The sequence below is a fragment of the Temnothorax nylanderi genome, unplaced genomic scaffold (assembly GCF_030848795.1).
Source record: "Temnothorax nylanderi isolate EJ_2023f unplaced genomic scaffold, tnyl_v1.0 TNYL_tig0024_pilon, whole genome shotgun sequence".
NCBI classification, from domain to species: domain Eukaryota; kingdom Metazoa; phylum Arthropoda; class Insecta; order Hymenoptera; family Formicidae; genus Temnothorax; species Temnothorax nylanderi.
The window spans coordinates 1,330,928-1,350,550 of record NW_027249086.1 but is presented as its reverse complement, the minus strand read 5'-3'; the positions used below and the strand labels follow the sequence as shown (position 1 = coordinate 1,350,550).

Sequence of the window (19,623 nt, the reverse complement as noted above, 5' to 3'; positions counted from 1 at the left end):
AACTACATATGAGCTTACTGATTAAAAATATCCTAAGGCCCAGTTCAACAGTGGCCAGTTAGCTTAACTAGTAGTTAACTCTTACTCTCTGTCTCTTTCTAACATCAAAGGTTAGAAAGAGAAGGAGAGTGAGAGTTAACTACTAGTTAAGCTAACTGGCCACTGTTGAACTGGGCCTAAGGCCCAGTTTCACAGTGGCCAGTTAGCTTAACTAGTAGTTAATTCTCACTCTCCGTCTCTTTCTAACCTTTGAGGTTAGAAAGAGACAGAGAGTGAGAGTTAACTACTAGTTAAGCTAACTGGCCACTGTGAAACTGGGCCTAAATGGAATAAGATTCATTCGATATTTTGGCTAAATGGTACTAATTCGTAAAAAAATTACTAAGTTTTTTCCAAATATCTCCAAATGATTTCCAAACGATTGGATAAGATAATTTTCAATAATTTTTAATTTTTTGCCAACTATACGTCGGTGCGTCGCGCGTCGCGTTGTCTGTCGTTAACCAATCTAAACATCCCGTCACAAGTAATGTAATAAAATGGGATGTTTAGATTGGTTAACGACAGACGACGCGACGCGCGACGCGCGACGCGTATAGTGGGAACGCAGCATAATAGCGTCTCCCTGAACGCACTCTATTGACTCTACGTTCAACGGAAACGCGCAGTCTATCTATTATAAGTCTATATAGTCTATGCTTATATAAGTAAACGCGCAACGTTGACGGCGATGTTGACGTTTAATTTATCACGGCTATACGTTTTAGGTTCAGCGGATAATGCTAGTGTCTTTTTCTCGTAAACGGTGTTTCGCCGCGTGACTACGTCCTCATCGACGATATCCGCGAGCATCTCACCGGCCTGTGAATATGCGATCTTTTTACGTATCAGGGCTTTGGCTCGATGCACGACGCGCCATATTGGTTTGAGGAAATATCGTTTAAGTCGGTAGAACCTGCGCGATCGCATTTTTGCATCGCGAATAAATTCCGTTTGTCGAACGTACTCCGACAATGGAAGAAACGAAGATTATTTATCACATGGACGACGAGGAGACGCCGTATCTGGTGAAGCTTAATATATCGCCGGAAAGAGTCACTCTAGCCGATTTCAAGAATGTTTTAAATCGGCCGAATTACAAGTACTTCTTCAAGTCAATGGACGATGACTTTGGGTAAATGTCAACACGACGCGTTGACATTCCGCTGTCGAATTATTTTTTTCATTCTTTTTTAGTATCATATGTAATGTATTAAATTATATTTACATTGTATTAGATTTTACTTTGCTAGACATAATGTTAATACGGCTCTACCTCTACAAATTGTTATTAATCTGACAAAATTTACTTCTTTTTAATTTGTGACAATTTACATGTACACACGCACACACACACACACACACACACACACACACACACACACACACACACATCTGTATATATGTTTAATTGTTTTTCTACGTTTTTTTAAATACATGCATCTATCGATTTGGCAGTACAGCAAAAAATTTGTTGACTCGTATCTGTAGGCAAACCGAACAATCTCTGTTTTATCGAAAGCATGTTATTATTACGTTCTTATTATTTTGTGAAATTCACGTGCAATAGTTTTCGAATAAACAATTTAATTGGTGCATTTTGTTCCATATTGAGGATTTCATATGTGTGATAGATCTTTGCGATAATAAAATATTGAAATTGTGATATATATTTGTAGCTAATGCCAAAGGTAGATTTGTTAATTGGGATACATGAAAAGAATAATTATTAAAATCTGTATGTGATATATTTGTTAGTCTTTAATTGCAATTGAGAAAGTCATTAGTTTCAATATTTATACTTATACAAAGCACTTTTTCTATTCTACTAGTGTGGTAAAAGAAGAGATAGTAGATGACGATGCTCACCTGCCATGCTTCAACGGTCGAGTTGTTTCTTGGGTAAGATTTAAAAATATCTTCTTTAATAAATACTATTTAAATTCCTATAGCTTGTTATGACAAAATGGAAATATATTATGTCATATTATGTCAATGTTTCCTCTTGCTTTACAAGTCAAATACATAGGGCCGATATCACAGTCTCCAATTAACGTGATCCTCTGATTAAACTCACTCTTCGTCTCTTTCTAGGGGGACAGTTAGAAAGAGATGCAGAGTGAGTTTAATCGGAGGATCACGTTAATCGGAGACTGTGATATCGGCCCATAGTTGTAAAATATAATAAATGTATATGTATTGGAATGTGTATTAGAACAGAGTAATTTCTATATCTTCCCAGAGGAAGACTTCGTAGGTATATTATTTGACGAAACGATACTTTTGTGACACAGTTGGTATCCGCTGAAGGTAGCAACGTCTCCGATGGTGCGTCTCAATGTACAGACTCTATGGCACATAGCGAAGCTAAACACGACCGTGTAGATCATGCGACTCCTGGACATGGTAATAGAGGAAACGCTCCGCTTTCACACGACGACACATTGACGGAAACGGAAAGTATTATAAGTAGTCGACAAGGGCATCACTTACATAAAAGTTCGAGACATCATTCGGAAAAGTATGAGAAATACAATAAATATAATGGTAAGCTGTGTATGTGTAACCTCTTTACTGAACGTTAATTTGTTACAATTGATTGAACAATTGATTGAATTATTTTACACTTGTAAAATTTGTATGTAAAACATTTTTAAAGGAATTAAGACATAAAAAGATGTCATATCAAGAAACAGTAATCTCTTTTACTTTACTCTTTACTCTACTGCACTCTTTTGTATTTTACAGGACTCCGGATAAATGGTCATTCGAAACATCGCTCTGGTCATGGATATGAGACTGCTTCTATCTTGAGTTCAGACTTGGAAACAACAACATTTTTAGAATCTGATGATGATGCGAGCAGTCGTATCACGTCGACAACTGGTCGGCACACCAATATGAGTAGCACAATCGACAGGGGCACTCTTGGTAAGAGAAAAATTATACAAGAGGATATTCTTTCGAAACGAAAATTCTTTTAAAAAATGAAATCTTATGGAAGAACGATATCACGGACGAGTCTTTTGCTTTATTTAGGCTTGTATCAAATTTGTATGTTACAGATCGACGTCGACCGCAAAGAAGACGTCGACACAGATTACCACCTATGTCTCGAACATCGTCATTCAGTAGTATTACTGACAGTACAATGTCTTTAAATATTATAACTGTTTCATTAAATATGGACACTGTTAATTTTCTTGGTATTAGTATTGTCGGTCAAAGCAACAAAGGTGGAGACGGTGGAATATATGTCGGTTCAATAATGAAAGGGTTAGTATATAGGTGTGAGCGCGCGCGCGTTGTGTGTATGTGTGTGTGTGTGTGTGTGTGTAAACAGTCTCTTTTAATTACTCGTATTAGCAAGCAGCTGTAACTTTATCAGTTTTTGCACTGGGATTCTTGGTGTTTCGTCCTATTGACAGTTTCGATAGACTCTATGTCTAAATTATTGCACAAATTTGAACGTGAAATGTAAACGAGTTTTTGCGATAGTAATTAGAGATATCAACGATCTCTGTACTAAATTACGTGAGAACAGAGCGAATTCTGTAGTTTTTTCTAGTTATGTTACAACTTGTGTGAATGTTTCAAAGGTTTTTTTCCATTAAATTGTATCGTTATAAACGCAAGGTATTTTATATAACCATGTGTTATAATGGTGTTCTACTATACCATAAATTACTATACTATACTATAATTACTACTATACAATACTTACTATACTATACTACAACTTACCTGAAATAGGGGAGCGGTTGCTTTAGATGGTCGAATAGAACCTGGTGACATGATTCTTCAAGTCAATGACATTAATTTTGAAAATATGTCCAACGACGAAGCGGTGAGAGTGTTACGCGAAGTAGTGCAAAAGCCAGGGTAAGACTGTACACTATAGTCGTCTATCCTTTGATGAGCCTATATAATTCTTTACAAGACATATGACATTTATATTAAGGTAAAATTAGACTGTTATTTCTTGTTTCTCTTTTTAGACCAATAAAACTTGTCGTTGCGAAATGTTGGGACCCAAATCCAAAAGGTTACTTCACGATACCTCGCACAGAGCCGGTACGTCCCATAGATCCTGGTGCATGGGTAGCGCACACGGCCGCTATACGAGGCGAAGGTTTTCCGCCTCGTCCACCAAGTGCCACAACGTTAACTTCAACTTCGAGTAGTCTCGCGAGCACACTGCCAGATACTGAACGTAAGTTACATTGCAATGCGAGAAATTTTAACACGTATATAAACTAAATGTATCAAATTAATTAAAAATATATTTTCAACATTGAAAGTCGTTTTTACGACTAATCCTTGAATAAAGTAAAAATTTTTAACAAATTGCCGAGTAAAATCCACTTTGAATTAAATGAGATAATGTTTTACTATTTATGTACTGTATCTGTAAGAACTTGATTCCCAAAAATACCTTCATCTTCGAGCACTTGAAACTCTAAAAATATGAATCCAAAAGTCCCACTCCAGAAGTCTAATAAACAAGGCCTATATAAATAGGCTGAACAAATTATTATGATATTAGACATCTTGCGTATTGTAGTAATAGTTTGAAATATTTTGCTCCAGGACCCTTGGAAGAGCTTCACTTGACAATTCATACCGACATGCCGACAATAGTACGAGCGATGGCTCGATCTGACTCTGGCTTAGAGATACGCGATCGAATGTGGTTGAAAATCACTATTCCAAATGCGTTTATCGGCGCGGATGTCGTGGACTGGTTAAACACGCACGTGGAAGGATTTCTTGATCGACGCGATGCCAGGAAATATGCGTCGCATATGCTAAAAGCTGGCTACATTCGACATACAGTGAACAAGATAACATTTTCCGAACAATGTTATTACATATTTGGTGATTTGTGTTCAGCCATGAGTAACATGAAGCTAGATAATGATACGGTTAGCCCCTTGCCTCCGCCAAGCGCTTGGGATATGCCTTATTCGGGGACGTATGCCCCTCATTCGGCGACAGGTTACAGTCCCATGCCATTTAATTTTACAAATGAGCCCACGGTATACGGTTATCATCGAGAAGAAAGCGTGCACAGTGGTTCAGGTAAAGTTCATTATTCCTTATAAGCGATTCTTTGTTTCGCGGCGCATAATGTATGTATATATGAAACATATATTTCATGTTAGGTGTATATTGATATTGACAGGTGGTAGCAGTGCGGGTAGCGAACGCATTTGCAAGGAACCTATTCACGATCTAAAATCATGTTCTTCGGCATCAGAATCGGAGCTGCATAATCCGCCGGTGCCGTCAATGCCAAGTAAAAATTCCGGCAACGGTAATGGATCGAACGGAAAGAGATCCAACGGGAGCCGCAGTCGTTCCAGTGGTTCCGAACAATCTGTTCAAACGGGAACAGGATCGGCGAATCAGCAGAATCAGCAAGACTTATCTGGTAGTAGACAGTCATTTCGCATTGCGATGGGAAATCCTTGTGAATTCTTTGTCGATGTTATGTAGCTGTTGTAAATAGAGAAAGAGAGCTAGATATACATATAGTGCAGAATATAAAGCTGAACGCGTTGTGGATGAATACTTTGATAAATAGTTTTATACTCAAGCACGTTAAACTGTCATTCTATGCTTGCAAGGTAAAGATTAACGCTGATAAATGTCCGTACTGAGAGATCTTTCCCCTTTTCCTTTTTAGATTTTCCATCTCGGATTTTTCAATATTTCCGTTTCTATTTTCGTATTCTGAGATAAACCTAGTAATTATTATGAATCTATCATGCATTCCGATATTCATGCATGGATGCTATCGCTTTTTTTACTGTTTAAAGTATTTATTCATTAATTCCATCTAGCGTATACAAATTTAAATAGGGTCTGAAATTTTTTTTATTCATTCACTTGTGTGTACAGATCTTTATGTATTAGCGTTTATATATTTGCATCTTGCATCACAGTATTTTACACAAATCTATTTTATAAAGTTATCTTGCATGTTTTGTAACAGAACGATGTATACGCACTAATACGATTTGGAAGAGTTACGTTAAAAGTCGTGAAATTTTACTCGAGTAAAGAACGAATACGACGAGAGCTTTTTATTCTATAGTCTATTTATAACAAACTTTACGAGTATTTCTCCTTTGTTCGTTCTTCCTTATTTCAAATGCAAAATTGACATTTTTCGTTTTTCTTTTCTCTCTCTTTCTCTTCTCCCTCTCCTTCTCTCCCTCTCTCTCTCTCTCCCTCTCCCCCCGGCGTTAATAGTAAATGAATATTTAACAATACGCATAATTTCATAAAACAAGCAGTTTTATACGTTATTCGTATAAAGTATTAAGTATACGTATATATATAAGAAAGATATACGTATAAAATCTTTGGCATATAATATTATGTAATGTTGGTTACATATTAATAAGAATAAACTTGTACTCGAGAGAATGGCCTGAATGAACGTATCCAAGTCAAAGTAAATCGTTCCAAATAATGGCAAAATTTTTACCGTTGTCTTTCTGCATGATGTATGTCTTGAAACGTTTTCGGTAATCTATTTCCATTGTACTCTCTAATATTGCAGAGACGTAATTAATGTCTTTTCTACTATAATGTTTTGTTATCGTATACTTACACACTATTACGCACGCTTCGTTGCAAGTGTAACTATATGGTAATCGTTACTTTATAGCAGCACGATCGCACAAGGCATAAAGCACAAAAATGAACACATGTAAATAACACAGTTTACCTCAGCTGAAAATAAACTGTTAAGGATTTTGTAATAATCCTTCTTTGCACATGCATGTAATTTATACTTGTATAACGGAAAGATATGTATATCTATTAATGTTATTTAATTGATTACATTTTAGGATTGTCTACGACAATGGGACAACTATTTCTTTAAAATCGAGAGGATATTGTTTCTAAATATCTAGTAATTCAGTCATCCCTATTATTTTGAAAGCATCTTGGTAGCTCTGTCGAAATGTTCGTTCGAAAAGAAAATAAATGTTTGCGTGCGGAAATTGTTTCACCTTCGTTCGTAATTGTCGACTCTTTAGAAACTTTACGCGTGTGACAAACTCTTATATTATGTAAAGCTATTACCTATATCGAAAAATAGCATTTGCAATTACGTTATGCGGCATAATATTGGAATTCAATGTACATATACAAATTCAAATTACGCTCATACTAAATGTGCCATCTTATCAGTGTTACAAGTATAGAAAGCTGCGAGATTTATAATTTATGTAGATGCTTGTGCAGGTTTACGTTCTTAGATTATGTTTATCGTCATTGTCTCACATATATTTTATAATTATTATAATTAGTGATATACACAGTTTTCATATATGTTTCATTTAAGTTTTTATGTGTATTTTACGTATCACATCGTCGAGGTGCGTTCTTTTTTATTTATATGCCTTGCCATTACATTAACTTTATATACCCGTCAACTTTATTTACCGCATTTTGTTACGAAAGGAAAGCCCCTTTCTATACTCGACTCGAGCTATGCTGCTACGATAAGAAGAGTTTACTCTTAGTTTGTTCTGAGTTTACATTACTACCGTCGTAAGCACAAATATGAACTTTGAACCCATGGAACTGTAAACGTTAAAACTGTTTCTCTTTTTTCTTTCCTTTTTAATGTATTCACGGCACTATAAATAGCAAGATGTGTCTTTAATTTTATCTGCATGTATACTACGATCACTCGTATAGGGCAAAGGAACAGACGATAGTTGCTGTGCGTTCAACGTTTCACTGTACGACGGGACAGTAACAACCAAATATAGCTTCACGTATATTTATTAATAATTCGCATATATTCAAGTATATATTCAAAGTCTATTTATAAAATATTTGTTACGATGTAGAAATAAATTATTATTTGAACGGAAAGATTGTTTTTTATCCTTTGTTACATCAAGTCTTTTGTATTTTATCATTTTGTTACTCGTCGTGAAGCTATATTTGCAATGTAAACGTCATGCAATTTTTCTAACTGTATATACAAAATGTCGCATAATTTTAACAATTTTATTTGCGTGAACAATTGTATCGACTAAAAGTAATTTTATATAAACAAAGAGTATATAATACAATTTAATTCGAAAATTGATTGCTAAATCTCTTATTTTTTAATAAACGAACGAATGCATTTTTATTTTTTTGTCATAAACATTATGCGAAAGATTGCATACGAGTCGATTGCATTCGACTTTAATTGAATTACACTGATTGTGAGTTGTAATGTACGTAAATATTTACATAAACAAGTACAGATGACTTGAAATATATATATATATTTCACATTATATGTACACACACAACACACACGTGTGTGTTATATATTACGTAATAAAAATCCCACGTCTAACTTATGTTGCAGACAAGTAGTAATGCAATATACTTAATAAATTGTCTTTTTACAATTACATTTTATATTATAATTTATAATCGTGTTTTTGAAAGGCATCTGCCAATTATCGCAACGCACTAATTGCAACATAATCGCATAGACGGAGGAGAGTTCCGTGTAGATTTTCTAAAATTTTATGAAAAGTTTCTCACTTTTTCTGCTTGTATCGCCTTCCTGTCTCGAAGAGTAGGAAACTTGGGTTTTCAAATATTATATCGCTAGTATTGTACATACGTTGCACCACACCTCATTGTCAGATACATAACTGAGTCATTTTTGTGCCTTGTGCTGCTCTGACGAATGACGCAGGGCGGCGTATGCACGAGGAGAGTCATACGCAAACTAGTGATTTGGACAACAATAGCAGAGACGATATCTGTGAGTGTATTTTTATTTTATCACGACACGTAATGCATATTCAGTATACTTTTCTCAAATTCTAATAATATTATACTTTTTTACGCCCAGCTTACAGTGAAATTAATCATTGTACATACCATAGTTGAAACAGTTTTACATCTTCCATAAGCTCATATTGTATTTAATTAGAAATATTATTTTGATAAGCTGGTTACACAAATAGCAGATAATTATATCGGTATATGTGATTAAACATATGTCAATTTGGAATGCCTTTCGCACTATACAAATCTGGCTTATAACTTGTGACTTGCATATATATATATATATATATATAGATACACATGTTATGCGTAAAACTGACCAAATTTTATAGTCAAAAAAATCGTGTGTTAGGTTTCATTGATTTTGTCTAGCGATATAATGTATGCTTTTTTTATTCCAGATGAGGAAGACATTTTGGAATACCAGTTTTTACACAAGTAAAGCCCTTTGTTAAAATATACATACTGATGATCACGCGACCAATCGAACGATTGATCAAGGTATATTTCCATTGACGGTTCAACGTTAGTTGAATGGAAGTAGCACACGCGAAACGTATATTTATATATTTAATAGGCCAATTTTGATAAAATATCATAGAAAGTAAAAAATATTAAAACTCATAATTATGATATAACGACTATACATAATAAATTATGGCCATAAAGGTCATCATGATAATTAAAGTTTGTCTGACAATGTTGCTACACCCATATAATTCTCCGTCACTTGACGTTTACAAGTTTCTCCTTGAGAAAAGCGAGGGACGAAGAAGAAGATAAAAAATGAGTAAAAGAAGATAAAACAAAAGACAGCCGCATATATAAATTGAAGAAAAAACGATACGATATTAAAAAAACAGGGATAAGCAAACAATGTGAACTATATACATACGCTACCGCTCAAAAGTATTTACCACCTTAAATAAATTTGATTAAAGATGAGTTTATTAATGAAATTTTATTCAAGCAACGTCAAACAATGATTTGACAATAAAAGTAATATTATTTTGAATTTTCGCCTCATCAATGTTTTTTATTACAGCCTTACACAGTTTACGCATCCTGTTGATTAATTTTGTAATTAATTTTTGGCTTCAAAATACACCAACGTGATAATTTCGGAAAATGTATTTATTATTTAAGATTTTCCGTACTCAAAATAATTTATACATAAAATTAGGAAGTAAGAAATACCAACATAACATTAATTTTGTGTAAGGTAATAAAATGAGTACCTACATGTAACAATAATCTTTACTTTAAATCAAGAGACGGTATAGTGTCTCGCGCCAAGTACACGTTAAGTTTACTGCAAAAAACTAGAATTTTTTCTATTATTTTCTGGGGTGGCAAATACTTTTGAGCGGTAATGTATAAGGGAAAAAGTACAATTATTTCATCGCATCATCTCATCATATTATAACCGAGATCGGTTTCCGAGAGTTGATGTGCCTTTTCCTATCCCCTTAAATTTTAAGTCGTACAGATCAATATCAATATATTATCGATAACGATGTGTAAATAAATCGTACAAATAGAATTATTTTTGTGATTGATGAAAACATTTCCTATTTATATTTAACATGATATATATATGTATGCGAGTTGCATAAGAAATCAATCGATGTATATATCAATCTATATCCTAATTCGAATCAAAAATTTCAAAAAAATTTTTCAAACGTTCATCGAGTATGTTAATCGATTATTGTCGTCCTCTAATCGCGATTTTATTATATATGCGTACATATAATTGTGCTACAGGTATAGCAATCGCATTTGTCAATCTGCTTCATGAGCAAATGCGATTGGTCATTTCCAATGAACTAATCAATGATTAAGTTAATCGGAGCTTGGTCAAGGTGACCCTTAGGCCCAGTTTTACAAGGGTCAGTTAATTTTAAATCTTAGATTAACTCACTCTTCGTCTCTTTCTAAGGGGGACGTTAGAAGGAGACGAAGAGTGAGTTAATCTAAGGTTAAAAGTTAACCGACACTTGTGAAACTGGGCCTTAGTTCTACAAAAAAAAGTACGTCGCAAGCCCGCGTTACGTTCCACGATTCCCCTTCTCTCTCTCTCTCTTCCCCCTGCCAGCGCAAGATATCTTGAAATAATATACAAAGCGTCCAATAAGCGCATTAAAAAAAATATGTATTTCTCCATTATTTTATACATTTCTAGGAGGCCACTGGGTATCTTAATTTAAAGAGTACGCTTAAACATAAACAATACGTTTACAATAAAAAATGTGCTCGGCAATAGCAAGTATGATCGGAATAAAGCGTATCGATACATGCACACAAACTATGTATTGTTTATGTACATGTTCGCGGCGCGAACAGTTCGCCACATGTTTTACCACACCGAGCATTTGCTCACGGGATTCATGGGGGAACCAAGAGGACAATTAAAGACCTGAGCAAAGTCTTTCGAATTGGAGAGCGTGCCGATCACTCGAAATCTACCGGGCGAATGTAGAGCTGTTTTCAACTTATTTCTCGTCGCTTCAGGACGCATCGAACCACACCACACTTGAGCAAAGTTCAAAAAAAATAATTGTTTACCCGTCGCATTCATTCCGGGTAAGGTCTCGTCTTCCCTTTCGTTCAAACGCAGCCATCTCTCGTACGCCTGTAAAGAAGACTTTTTGTAAACTTTTCAATCGTTGAAACTAGAGTCTTTGATTCGAGTCGGAGAGGCGAGGACAACTTGCGAAATTACTCTAAAGGCCTGTTTAATGCCGCCATTATCAGCAATATTTTCCCCTTGCGTATTAACACCGTCTATCTGCATTCCAACTTCCGTCACGGTATAACGTGCGTATTGATCTGCGAGAAGGAAGACGGCTCGATTATATGGAGCAATAGTGAACGCTCCCTATTAGTAACGTGGATCGATAACATCTATTGCGTGCTGCGATTGATCAAAGAGAGAAAATTTTATCTTTCCGTAGGTACCAATGAGACATTGCGCTCGCCGGTGAAAACCATCGATTGCTTCGTCTTTCCACCACCTATGAAGATTCCCATCTTTATCGAACAATCTACCTTTATCGTCAAATCCATGAGTAATCTCGTGTCCGATCACGACACCAATCCCGCCGTAATTTAAACTTCGCGGAAAAAATCTGTGATAAAAAGGAGGCTGTAGTATGCCCGCTGGAAACACTGGAAGACAAAATGAGAGAGGGTTTTACAAGAACGGTTTAGGGAAACTAATTTTTAAAGCGCAAAACTGCGAGAGAAAAAGTATATAGAAATAGAAATAGAAACAGAAATAGAAATGCAGATGCTTCCTCTTAAATGACAGTCTGAAACTGACTTATCTGATTTTTGTTGCGACTGTAGTAAGCGTTTACGACCGCTGGCGCAGTGTTCCACAAAGTTTTATTGACAGCTCTGCCAAGGCGAGCTTGTTCGACTCTGGTCAAGTGTCGCAAGATATTTAAAATATTCTCAAAGTACTTGTCTGGTCGAATTACAACCTGTGTTAAGATAATATTAATTGTAAAAAATATATATATAACAAGTTTTTTGTTTTATTTTTTAACATCCTTATTTGATTGTTCGAAAATTGGCCGTCTGTCGTTATATATATATATATATATATTACGCTCAATGAAAGCAACGGCTAAGAATGACAGACGGCCAATTTTCGAGCAATCGAATAAGAATGTTAAAAAATAAAATAAAAACTTGTTTATTGAAAATTAAAAGTTCATTAAAAGTTGCAAAAACAGTAAATCAATAATATTAATAATTCTATATTAATAATTCATCTCTCCATTGTAATTATCCTCCGTTACGTATATCGTTATAACTATAACGCGGATGTGTCTTAACAGATATTATATGTACAAATTTTTATATTTATAAAGGTACATTACATCTTTGTAACGCTCGTTCAGTAGATGTGACTGTAGGATAAAATCTGGATAGCCAATTCTCAGCGACATAGCGTTTACTTTTTCAGACGCCAATCGCTTCGTTTCGTCGTCGATCCAACTGGTTTTGTCTAGCAGCTCTCTAAAGGATCGCTGTATCTCTCGAGTCATCGATAATGTCTGCAATGTCGATAAACAAATAAAACATGTCTCCCCTGGCTCGAATCGTATTCAATAAAGATATAAATATTCATCCATTTTTACTTTTTCTCTTTTTCTCCTTCTTTTACAAAAGTTACACTAATTGTAACTCGCATCAGTACACAAGCTCAAGAGTGAGCTAAGATATATTATACTTACGTCGTTTTTACTGTTCTCATCGAAATGCTTTTTGACAAACATCGCACCAACGGCCATGTCCATGTTCGAATTGACTTGAGTTACACAGTTTTTCCATCTTGACGGCGCTTGTTCTCTACCGAACAGAATGTAGTAAAATTTTTGCTTAACCTCCTGGAAACGATCGTCCAAGTTGTTAACTCTGTGCCGCACAAATCTCCATAAAAGATAATTTGCCACTGTTCTGCGAAAATAATGATTGCTCGTAATGATTGCTTTACATGGAGAGGTAAAAAACCAGAGTGTGATGTAAGTCAAATTTTTTTAAATATTTTCTCGTGTGCACACACATAGATGGACAATCTAGACAATATATAAATTGCAGAAAATATTTAAAAAAATTTGACTTACACCACTCTGGTTTTTACCCCTCCATATGCATTAAAAATGCAAAATGTAGGAAGGAAGGAAGGAAGGAAGAGAGGACCAAAGTTGCAACATGTAAAATCTATGATGCACCTAGGTTGCGTCTTTGAAAGTAAAACAACCAAATCTTGGATGTATTGCAACGCGAAGACGACAACTGGCTCGGAAAAGTGTATCGGTCGAGCCAAGACGATCGACAAATAACGGCGCCAATCGATTTGCGGCACGAGTGCTCTCAGTTCACCTATACTCATTCGTCGGTAAAGTTCCGAAAAATTTCGTCTTTCGTCCGGTGACGATGTAATCTACGAGATTCGAGATCAAAATAATCGTATTGTTGAAGCAAACAACGTAAATGAATAAATGCAATGGTGCGAGAGAAATGGTGAGAATGCATGCAGTACGTACCGATGCGAGTTGCGTTTCGAATTCAATCAGCTCTTCGGCATCAATCGTCGCATTACTTAGGGATGCGCCGAGTAAGATTGCGATTCTCATCAAGTAGTCCTTGTAGGCCTCTAGGTAAATTGCGTTAGACGGTTGAAGGAAATAATCTCTCGTAGGAAGCCCGAGCGATGTTTGATCAAACTGTGAACGAGATGTTTCAACAAGATGTTTATGTCTTTGTTTCTTTGTGATATGATAGGCAAGGCAAGGCAAGGTCGAGGCCAAGGCACGATACAACGAGTCACCCTCTGTTACCTGTATCACGTACTTGTCGCTGTTTTTAATATCTGGACCCACCCATTCTGAGATCAGTACGTCATTATTGTACAATCGAAGTTGCGCGGTCAAGAGGAGCCAGTCGAATTTGTCGGGATCCCAGTCTGGCCTTAAAATCGGCCAGCCACCAAGTTCATCCAGAAGCCGGATGAGTGGTTGCTCCATACGTTCCTCCAAGATCTCTAGCCATATCCTTGCCACGTTCAAAAAGCTCGCACGAATAATAATCAGCTTGGTCTACCAAGGTACACTACCAAGGTAGTGCACCTACTTACCGTAATTCATGCAGCTTTGAAACAGATGTTTCGCCTTTACCGTAGCATCGTCGCCATCTAGCTCATCGGCGTCGCGCGGTATCGGATCCTCCAGCAATTCTCTCAGTACGGAATCCAGCGATTCTCTGAGCATCTCAAAAGTATCGTAGCCGGCTTTGTCTTTCGGAATAGGATTACGTTTCGCCCAATTACCGCAAGCGTACTGATAGAAATCCTGACACGGATCCACGCCCTTATCCATGTACCTCAGCATTATTCGAGCTACGTTCGACAAGCGACACTCCTTTAGTTTATCTTTGACTTTGACTCCCTTTCACGCGCGTACTATATTTTCACTTTGTTTTCTTCAGCGAATCAGTGATGCACAAATCGCGGTAAACACAGTGGTATTTTCAAAAGTATACTTTCATCTATTTATAATAATTTATATCTACTATTATAACGCGTCAGCGAGAAATGTCAAAGACCAAAAGAAAGAAATCATAGCTCGAGGTGATATATATAATATATATATATCACCTCGAGCCTCTCTGATACTTGTAGCGTTTCCTTCGCCTTTCCAGAATGTACGAAGATCAGGCATTTGGTCGTCCTTGATCGTAACGTGTCCGTCGACCACCGACAACCACGTTTCATTGATGGAAATGGAGAAGGAGTCTTCCTCCCCACGGGTCTTTCCTCTCATCTCCGATCCCTCTTTCGATCGTTTCTCAACACCTACGTCCGCGAATCTTAAAATTATTAAATGGCATCACTTCAACCTCCTTTCTGAATATATTGAAAAATTCATCACGATTGACGATTCAATTGGAATTCGAATTGGACGAGAAGAATTTTGAATCAAAACATTGAATCATAGATTATAAATCGCGTATCGATTTTTAAGTATTATAATACTGACTCGGAATAGTGATAGTTACACTTGATTCCACTACTTTCATAAGTATCGCCAGCTTCTTCCTCCGGATAGTAATCGCCTAAGAAATTGTCTTCCTCATTGACGTCCCGCGCGTTGTTGCTTTCGATCGTGTCGCCAATCTTCTGCACCTATGCAAAATTTAGTGACACAATCGAGAGAATCCTTCGATCGAATTAATCACTTACGCAAGCACATCTTTGGATTATGATTGTGTATATCCCGTCGTATACTAAAATGGCACAGGAAGCGAGAGGTAAATGTTCAATTCCACTTATTTTTATCTCTACGCGCGCAGAGATTATACTTTTGTAATCTCTTTCTCTTTTTTTGCGATGTCGGGCGTATTCGATGATACATCGCGACAAACGCGAGTCCGCAGAAAATATAATTGCAAGTTGCAATGATGATGTTGCCGAGGGATTCTTTTTCCAATATATAAAGCATAAAATGTTACCCGAATTTACATCAATATATATATATATATATATTGCAAATACTATTGAGATATCATTGAGTGTTTTGAACAATTTATTTCTCACAGCTGTGAAAATTACCGATAATGATAAGCATAGATTTGCTAAATTTCCTAATAATCATCAGCAGGGCATCACCCGCCTTATGTACCTTGATTCTGTCGACGTACGACCTCACGCTGTCTGAAGCCGAGAAGGATCTCTCCGATGTATCATTTTTCCTATCTGATTCTGCCAATTTGCCGTTAGCTAAACGAACATGTGCACGAGACGAGGACGTTGCTCGATCGTCCAATTCGAAACCATCCCTCGTGTGATTCTCCTGAAAAGGATCGTGTCGTCTTCGGGATATTTTCTTGCCACTTGTGGCGTGTGTGGATATAATGATTGCAGACGATGCAAGGACACGGGGGATAAAACAGGAAGAGAAGAGAGAGAATGAGACAAGGCGCGAAAATGAAACACGGTAGAAGGAACGTATATATAGAAGAGGGGGAAAGAGAGTAGGGTTATTCTTTAATCAGAGAACCAAATTTGGTATCTTGAGCCCTGAATTTGTTTGGAGATTAAGTACCCCGTCGATGTCTCGTTTGCGTCGGTGGGGCGATTGCGATCGAAATGGAGGATGCGTGTCTACAGGCACGTAACTCGTTTTCATATCGGGAAGCAAAAGTCGATCCTCTTCTTCGCTTCCTTCCGTCGTATGTTCTACGTCGTTGCGACTGGTAGCTGATAACGTAATTAATCAGTTCTTGAAGGGCGTTCTTGAAAAACGTACGGTATAGAGAGTACGTTTTGACAACTTTTTTTTCAATCTCTCTACGATGCGTCAAGAAAATCAATATATTTTGATTTGATTTAAGATGTATACTCTTTTACATTATTACTCTGATATAATTGGCTCATGTCTATTATTCAATATAATGATAAACAGTGGACGAGACTGTGCAGATAAAATTTTTTTAGCTTTGCAACGCGATATCTTTTACTTGACACGTAAGACTACGAAATACCATTTACTCTCTGCACAAATATAAGTAATATATCACAGATTTGGTAGATTTGAGCCCATCATTGAAATGGAAGCGTTAACTAGAAATCGTTATGTCTATCTATAACAATGGAACAATGGAATACAACAATGGAAATTAAGAGTTTTAAGGAACTTACTCCAGAAAACGTCATTCTCAATTTTTATTTCTTTATCCTGTTCCGGCATCTCATAAAAAGTGGAAACCGCGCGTGAGTCGGAGGCTTTGGTTGTCGCTTGAAATCGCGACAGAGCGATAAACACTATAGTGATCGGCAGCAACACGGCAGGTATGAGGAGCATCAGTTTGATACGAAAACGCCGCGCTTCACTTCCGCCAGTACACCATCTGACAATGGGTTTTGCAAAAGGTTCACTCGTTAAAAATGCGACAACTATACTTGTTGTAGCGAAAATAAACATGAAACTTGTCACACACTTGAGTCTACCGGTTTCCTTATTGATGGCCAATCTGCACGACGGACACGGTCCACCATTGAAAAAGTCATCGTCGCTAAATCGATTCAAGTTACTGCCACTTAGCATTTTCTCTGAAAACAATTGAACGCGCCTCAGTTGGACAAGATTAATCTAGTCACTAGTGTAATATCACATGCCATTTGCTGGAGGAGAAAGAGAGAGAGAGAGAGATATGAAAACATTTAACATTTTTTAGTATAGACACCCCGTAGGGTAGAATAAATTTCACCCATTTCTATTGCATCTTTACTAAACACGTTTTGTACCAAAGGATGGCGAGAAATGAGTCCGTGTGAATACGCGTGTACGCGAATACAACGGAATACAACAAAATATTTCTAATCTGTATAAATAAAACAAATTGAAGCTCAACAGTTCAATGGTATGCAATATAATGGTTCTGCAGTTATTCTCCGCAGAATTTTTGCTCCCGATATTATATATTAATAATAATAACAATTGGATGTTGATGGTAATAAAAAGATTTAAAAATGCTTTCCTATAAATTATGGAATAGAATAGCTGTTGAACCACTCCCAACTGAATTCGACCGAATTCAGCGAGAGCCTCTCACAAGTCAGAGGAAGTATAAAAAAGAAAGAGGAAAAGGAAACCCATTATATTGCGCTTATATTCTTATAACTTTATGGCAGACTCGAATTATTAGACTTTCTATTCGGCTCATTTCTTAATAGCAAATTGGCCAACACTGTACATGCTTTTATAGATTTTCAGAGAAAAAATTATACTCTGGAGAGAACGAAATCGGAAAGTCTGCCAATGCGGAGAGGGTATATATACGAGCCTGCCGAATCCTCGCGATGTACCTACCTAGTATATGTATATCCAATTGTTCAACTTACTCTCGTGAACGATATACGATTGCTTATCCACTATCAATTACGAGCACAAATTCTGAACGACAACATATGTACTCTTACAATACGTAAGCACGAAACTTTATCCGAAATCAGCGACTGACAAACGAGACGTTAAATGCGCGCCAAAGTCGAATGTCGACTGGACAGATTATTAGGTGCCCGTTCCCGGACCGGAGCACGAGTATTAGCTCGTCGAGTGCGCGAGTCAGCGCGACTGCCTACGTATTATTGCGAGTTGCGAGAGCGAATCTCTACCAGGCAGTATCTGTGCGGGAATAATTTACATACGTAAGGTCGCCCATGCCCCATGCCCGTGTTGTGAGTCGCGACTCGTGACGCCAATCGCGAGAGTAGCAACCAAGTCGGAGAGACACGGCTTTGTACGCGGCACGCACACGTAGAGAGAGAGAGAGAGAGAGAGAGAGAGACACACACACACACACATTTTACACGCGCTCCTTATGTCGAGTTACTCGTCAATCGACCCTAATAACTTGCAGTTATCGTTCAATAACACGATACGTCATATTTCACATTCTATGCGTGACCCTATCGTTATCGAGTCCATCTCGTTGTCGCGCACCGATCATTCTCCATTCTAACTTGTAATAATATCTTCCAACGTATTATTTTTATACACATTATTCGTACGATATGTAAAAATAATACAGAAATGCACATACGAGACACAATGCCGATAACATTGATGACGGGATACACTTTTTTTTGGTTTGATTTAAATTTCAATTAAAAATTGTCCCTCGGAATTTAGATTGGAATTAGAATTGGAATCGTCCTATTTTCGCTGTCGCCTACTAACTTTCATTACTCTCCTTTTCGACGGGGTAATCATCGTAGCTGGGTAAGATGTTCCAACGAAATCTATTGCAATCGTTTATGCTCATCTTCCGTGGGATGACCTTCATCGTTATTAAAGTCCCGTCCGTCCGTGACAGAACTGCGGACACGCAGTTAATGTCTCGATGATGATACATAAGTGGCATTCATGATAATTTCTGTCATTGAAATCTGAAATTGTTCGACGAGATATAAGATACGAGAGATATAAGATTTATGAGATTCTAATTACACTCGATGCTACGAATTAAATTGTCTTTCTTTTCCTCTCTTTCATTTCTAAAGCCATTTTTCTTAATGGCGCTCTGCACGGCATAAAATTCGCTTGAATTTTCTTCAAATTTAAAACTACTTTTTATAGTTTTACTAATACACATGAGTGATCTGAAGAGAGAGTGCCGAGAAGTATGCTACGACAAATATCACTTGAAAAAATTGAAAAGCGGCAACTACGACTTGACTCATAT

At 36.8% G+C, this 19,623-nt stretch overlaps 2 protein-coding genes across 10 annotated transcripts; one reads left to right on the top strand and one right to left on the bottom strand.

The window, feature by feature from the left end:
• The first annotated feature begins 687 nt into the window (after positions 1–687).
• On the top strand, positions 688–10,408 carry Dsh (Segment polarity protein dishevelled). 3 transcript variants are annotated; one of them, XR_011717623.1, is made up of 11 exons: positions 688–1,174; positions 1,872–1,941; positions 2,334–2,586; positions 2,788–2,970; positions 3,105–3,315; positions 3,793–3,921; positions 4,038–4,252; positions 4,630–5,121; positions 5,225–5,473; positions 6,903–8,839; positions 9,267–10,408. XR_011717623.1 is itself a non-coding variant. In XM_071701090.1 (11 exons), exons 1-11 carry the CDS (start codon positions 1,014–1,016, stop codon positions 9,305–9,307), a joined length of 2,073 nt encoding a protein of 690 aa, XP_071557191.1. In that variant the 5' UTR covers positions 688–1,013; the 3' UTR covers positions 9,308–10,408. The 3 variants fall into 3 exon arrangements, 2 of the variants coding, with proteins under 2 accessions (XP_071557191.1, XP_071557192.1); XM_071701090.1 differs by having other exon boundaries at positions 8,771–8,839; XM_071701091.1 differs by lacking the exon at positions 688–1,174 and adding an exon at positions 2,134–2,229 and having other exon boundaries at positions 8,771–8,839.
• A 591-nt stretch (positions 10,409–10,999) lies between these two features.
• LOC139769754 (neprilysin-4) lies at positions 11,000–19,261 on the bottom strand. 7 transcript variants are annotated; one of them, XM_071701079.1, is made up of 17 exons: positions 19,119–19,261; positions 17,377–17,488; positions 17,078–17,286; positions 16,482–16,636; positions 16,059–16,229; positions 15,417–15,562; positions 15,035–15,246; positions 14,516–14,776; positions 14,220–14,422; positions 13,926–14,105; positions 13,611–13,822; positions 13,113–13,335; positions 12,756–12,932; positions 12,191–12,353; positions 11,827–12,036; positions 11,591–11,697; positions 11,000–11,512 (listed from the first exon to the last, which is right to left on the bottom strand). In XM_071701079.1, exons 1-17 carry the CDS (start codon positions 19,222–19,224, stop codon positions 11,225–11,227), a joined length of 3,135 nt encoding a protein of 1,044 aa, XP_071557180.1. In that variant the 5' UTR covers positions 19,225–19,261; the 3' UTR covers positions 11,000–11,224. The 7 variants fall into 7 exon arrangements, with proteins under 7 accessions (XP_071557180.1, XP_071557181.1, XP_071557182.1 ...); XM_071701080.1 differs by having other exon boundaries at positions 11,000–11,500; XM_071701081.1 differs by having other exon boundaries at positions 15,035–15,232; positions 15,436–15,562.
• Positions 19,262–19,623: the final 362 nt, after the last annotated feature.

Excerpts from the sequence above, each read along its gene's own strand:
- LOC139769754 (XM_071701079.1), bottom strand. The coding sequence starts at position 19,224 with ATGAAGGTCATCCCACGGAAGATGAGCATAAACGATTGCAATAGATTT. Across the intron at positions 16,230-16,481 it reads GCAAACGAGACATCGACGGG|GAGAATCACACGAGGGATGG; the intron begins GTACTTAATCTC and ends GATCCTTTTCAG. Across the intron at positions 12,037-12,190 it reads TCGCAACAAAAATCAGATAA|TGTTTCCAGCGGGCATACTA; the intron begins GTCAGTTTCAGA and ends TTTGTCTTCCAG.
- Dsh (XM_071701090.1), top strand. The coding sequence starts at position 1,014 with ATGGAAGAAACGAAGATTATTTATCACATGGACGACGAGGAGACGCCG. Across the intron at positions 1,175-1,871 it reads TCAATGGACGATGACTTTGG|TGTGGTAAAAGAAGAGATAG; the intron begins GTAAATGTCAAC and ends CTATTCTACTAG. Across the intron at positions 8,840-9,266 it reads CAATAGCAGAGACGATATCT|ATGAGGAAGACATTTTGGAA; the intron begins GTGAGTGTATTT and ends TTTTTATTCCAG.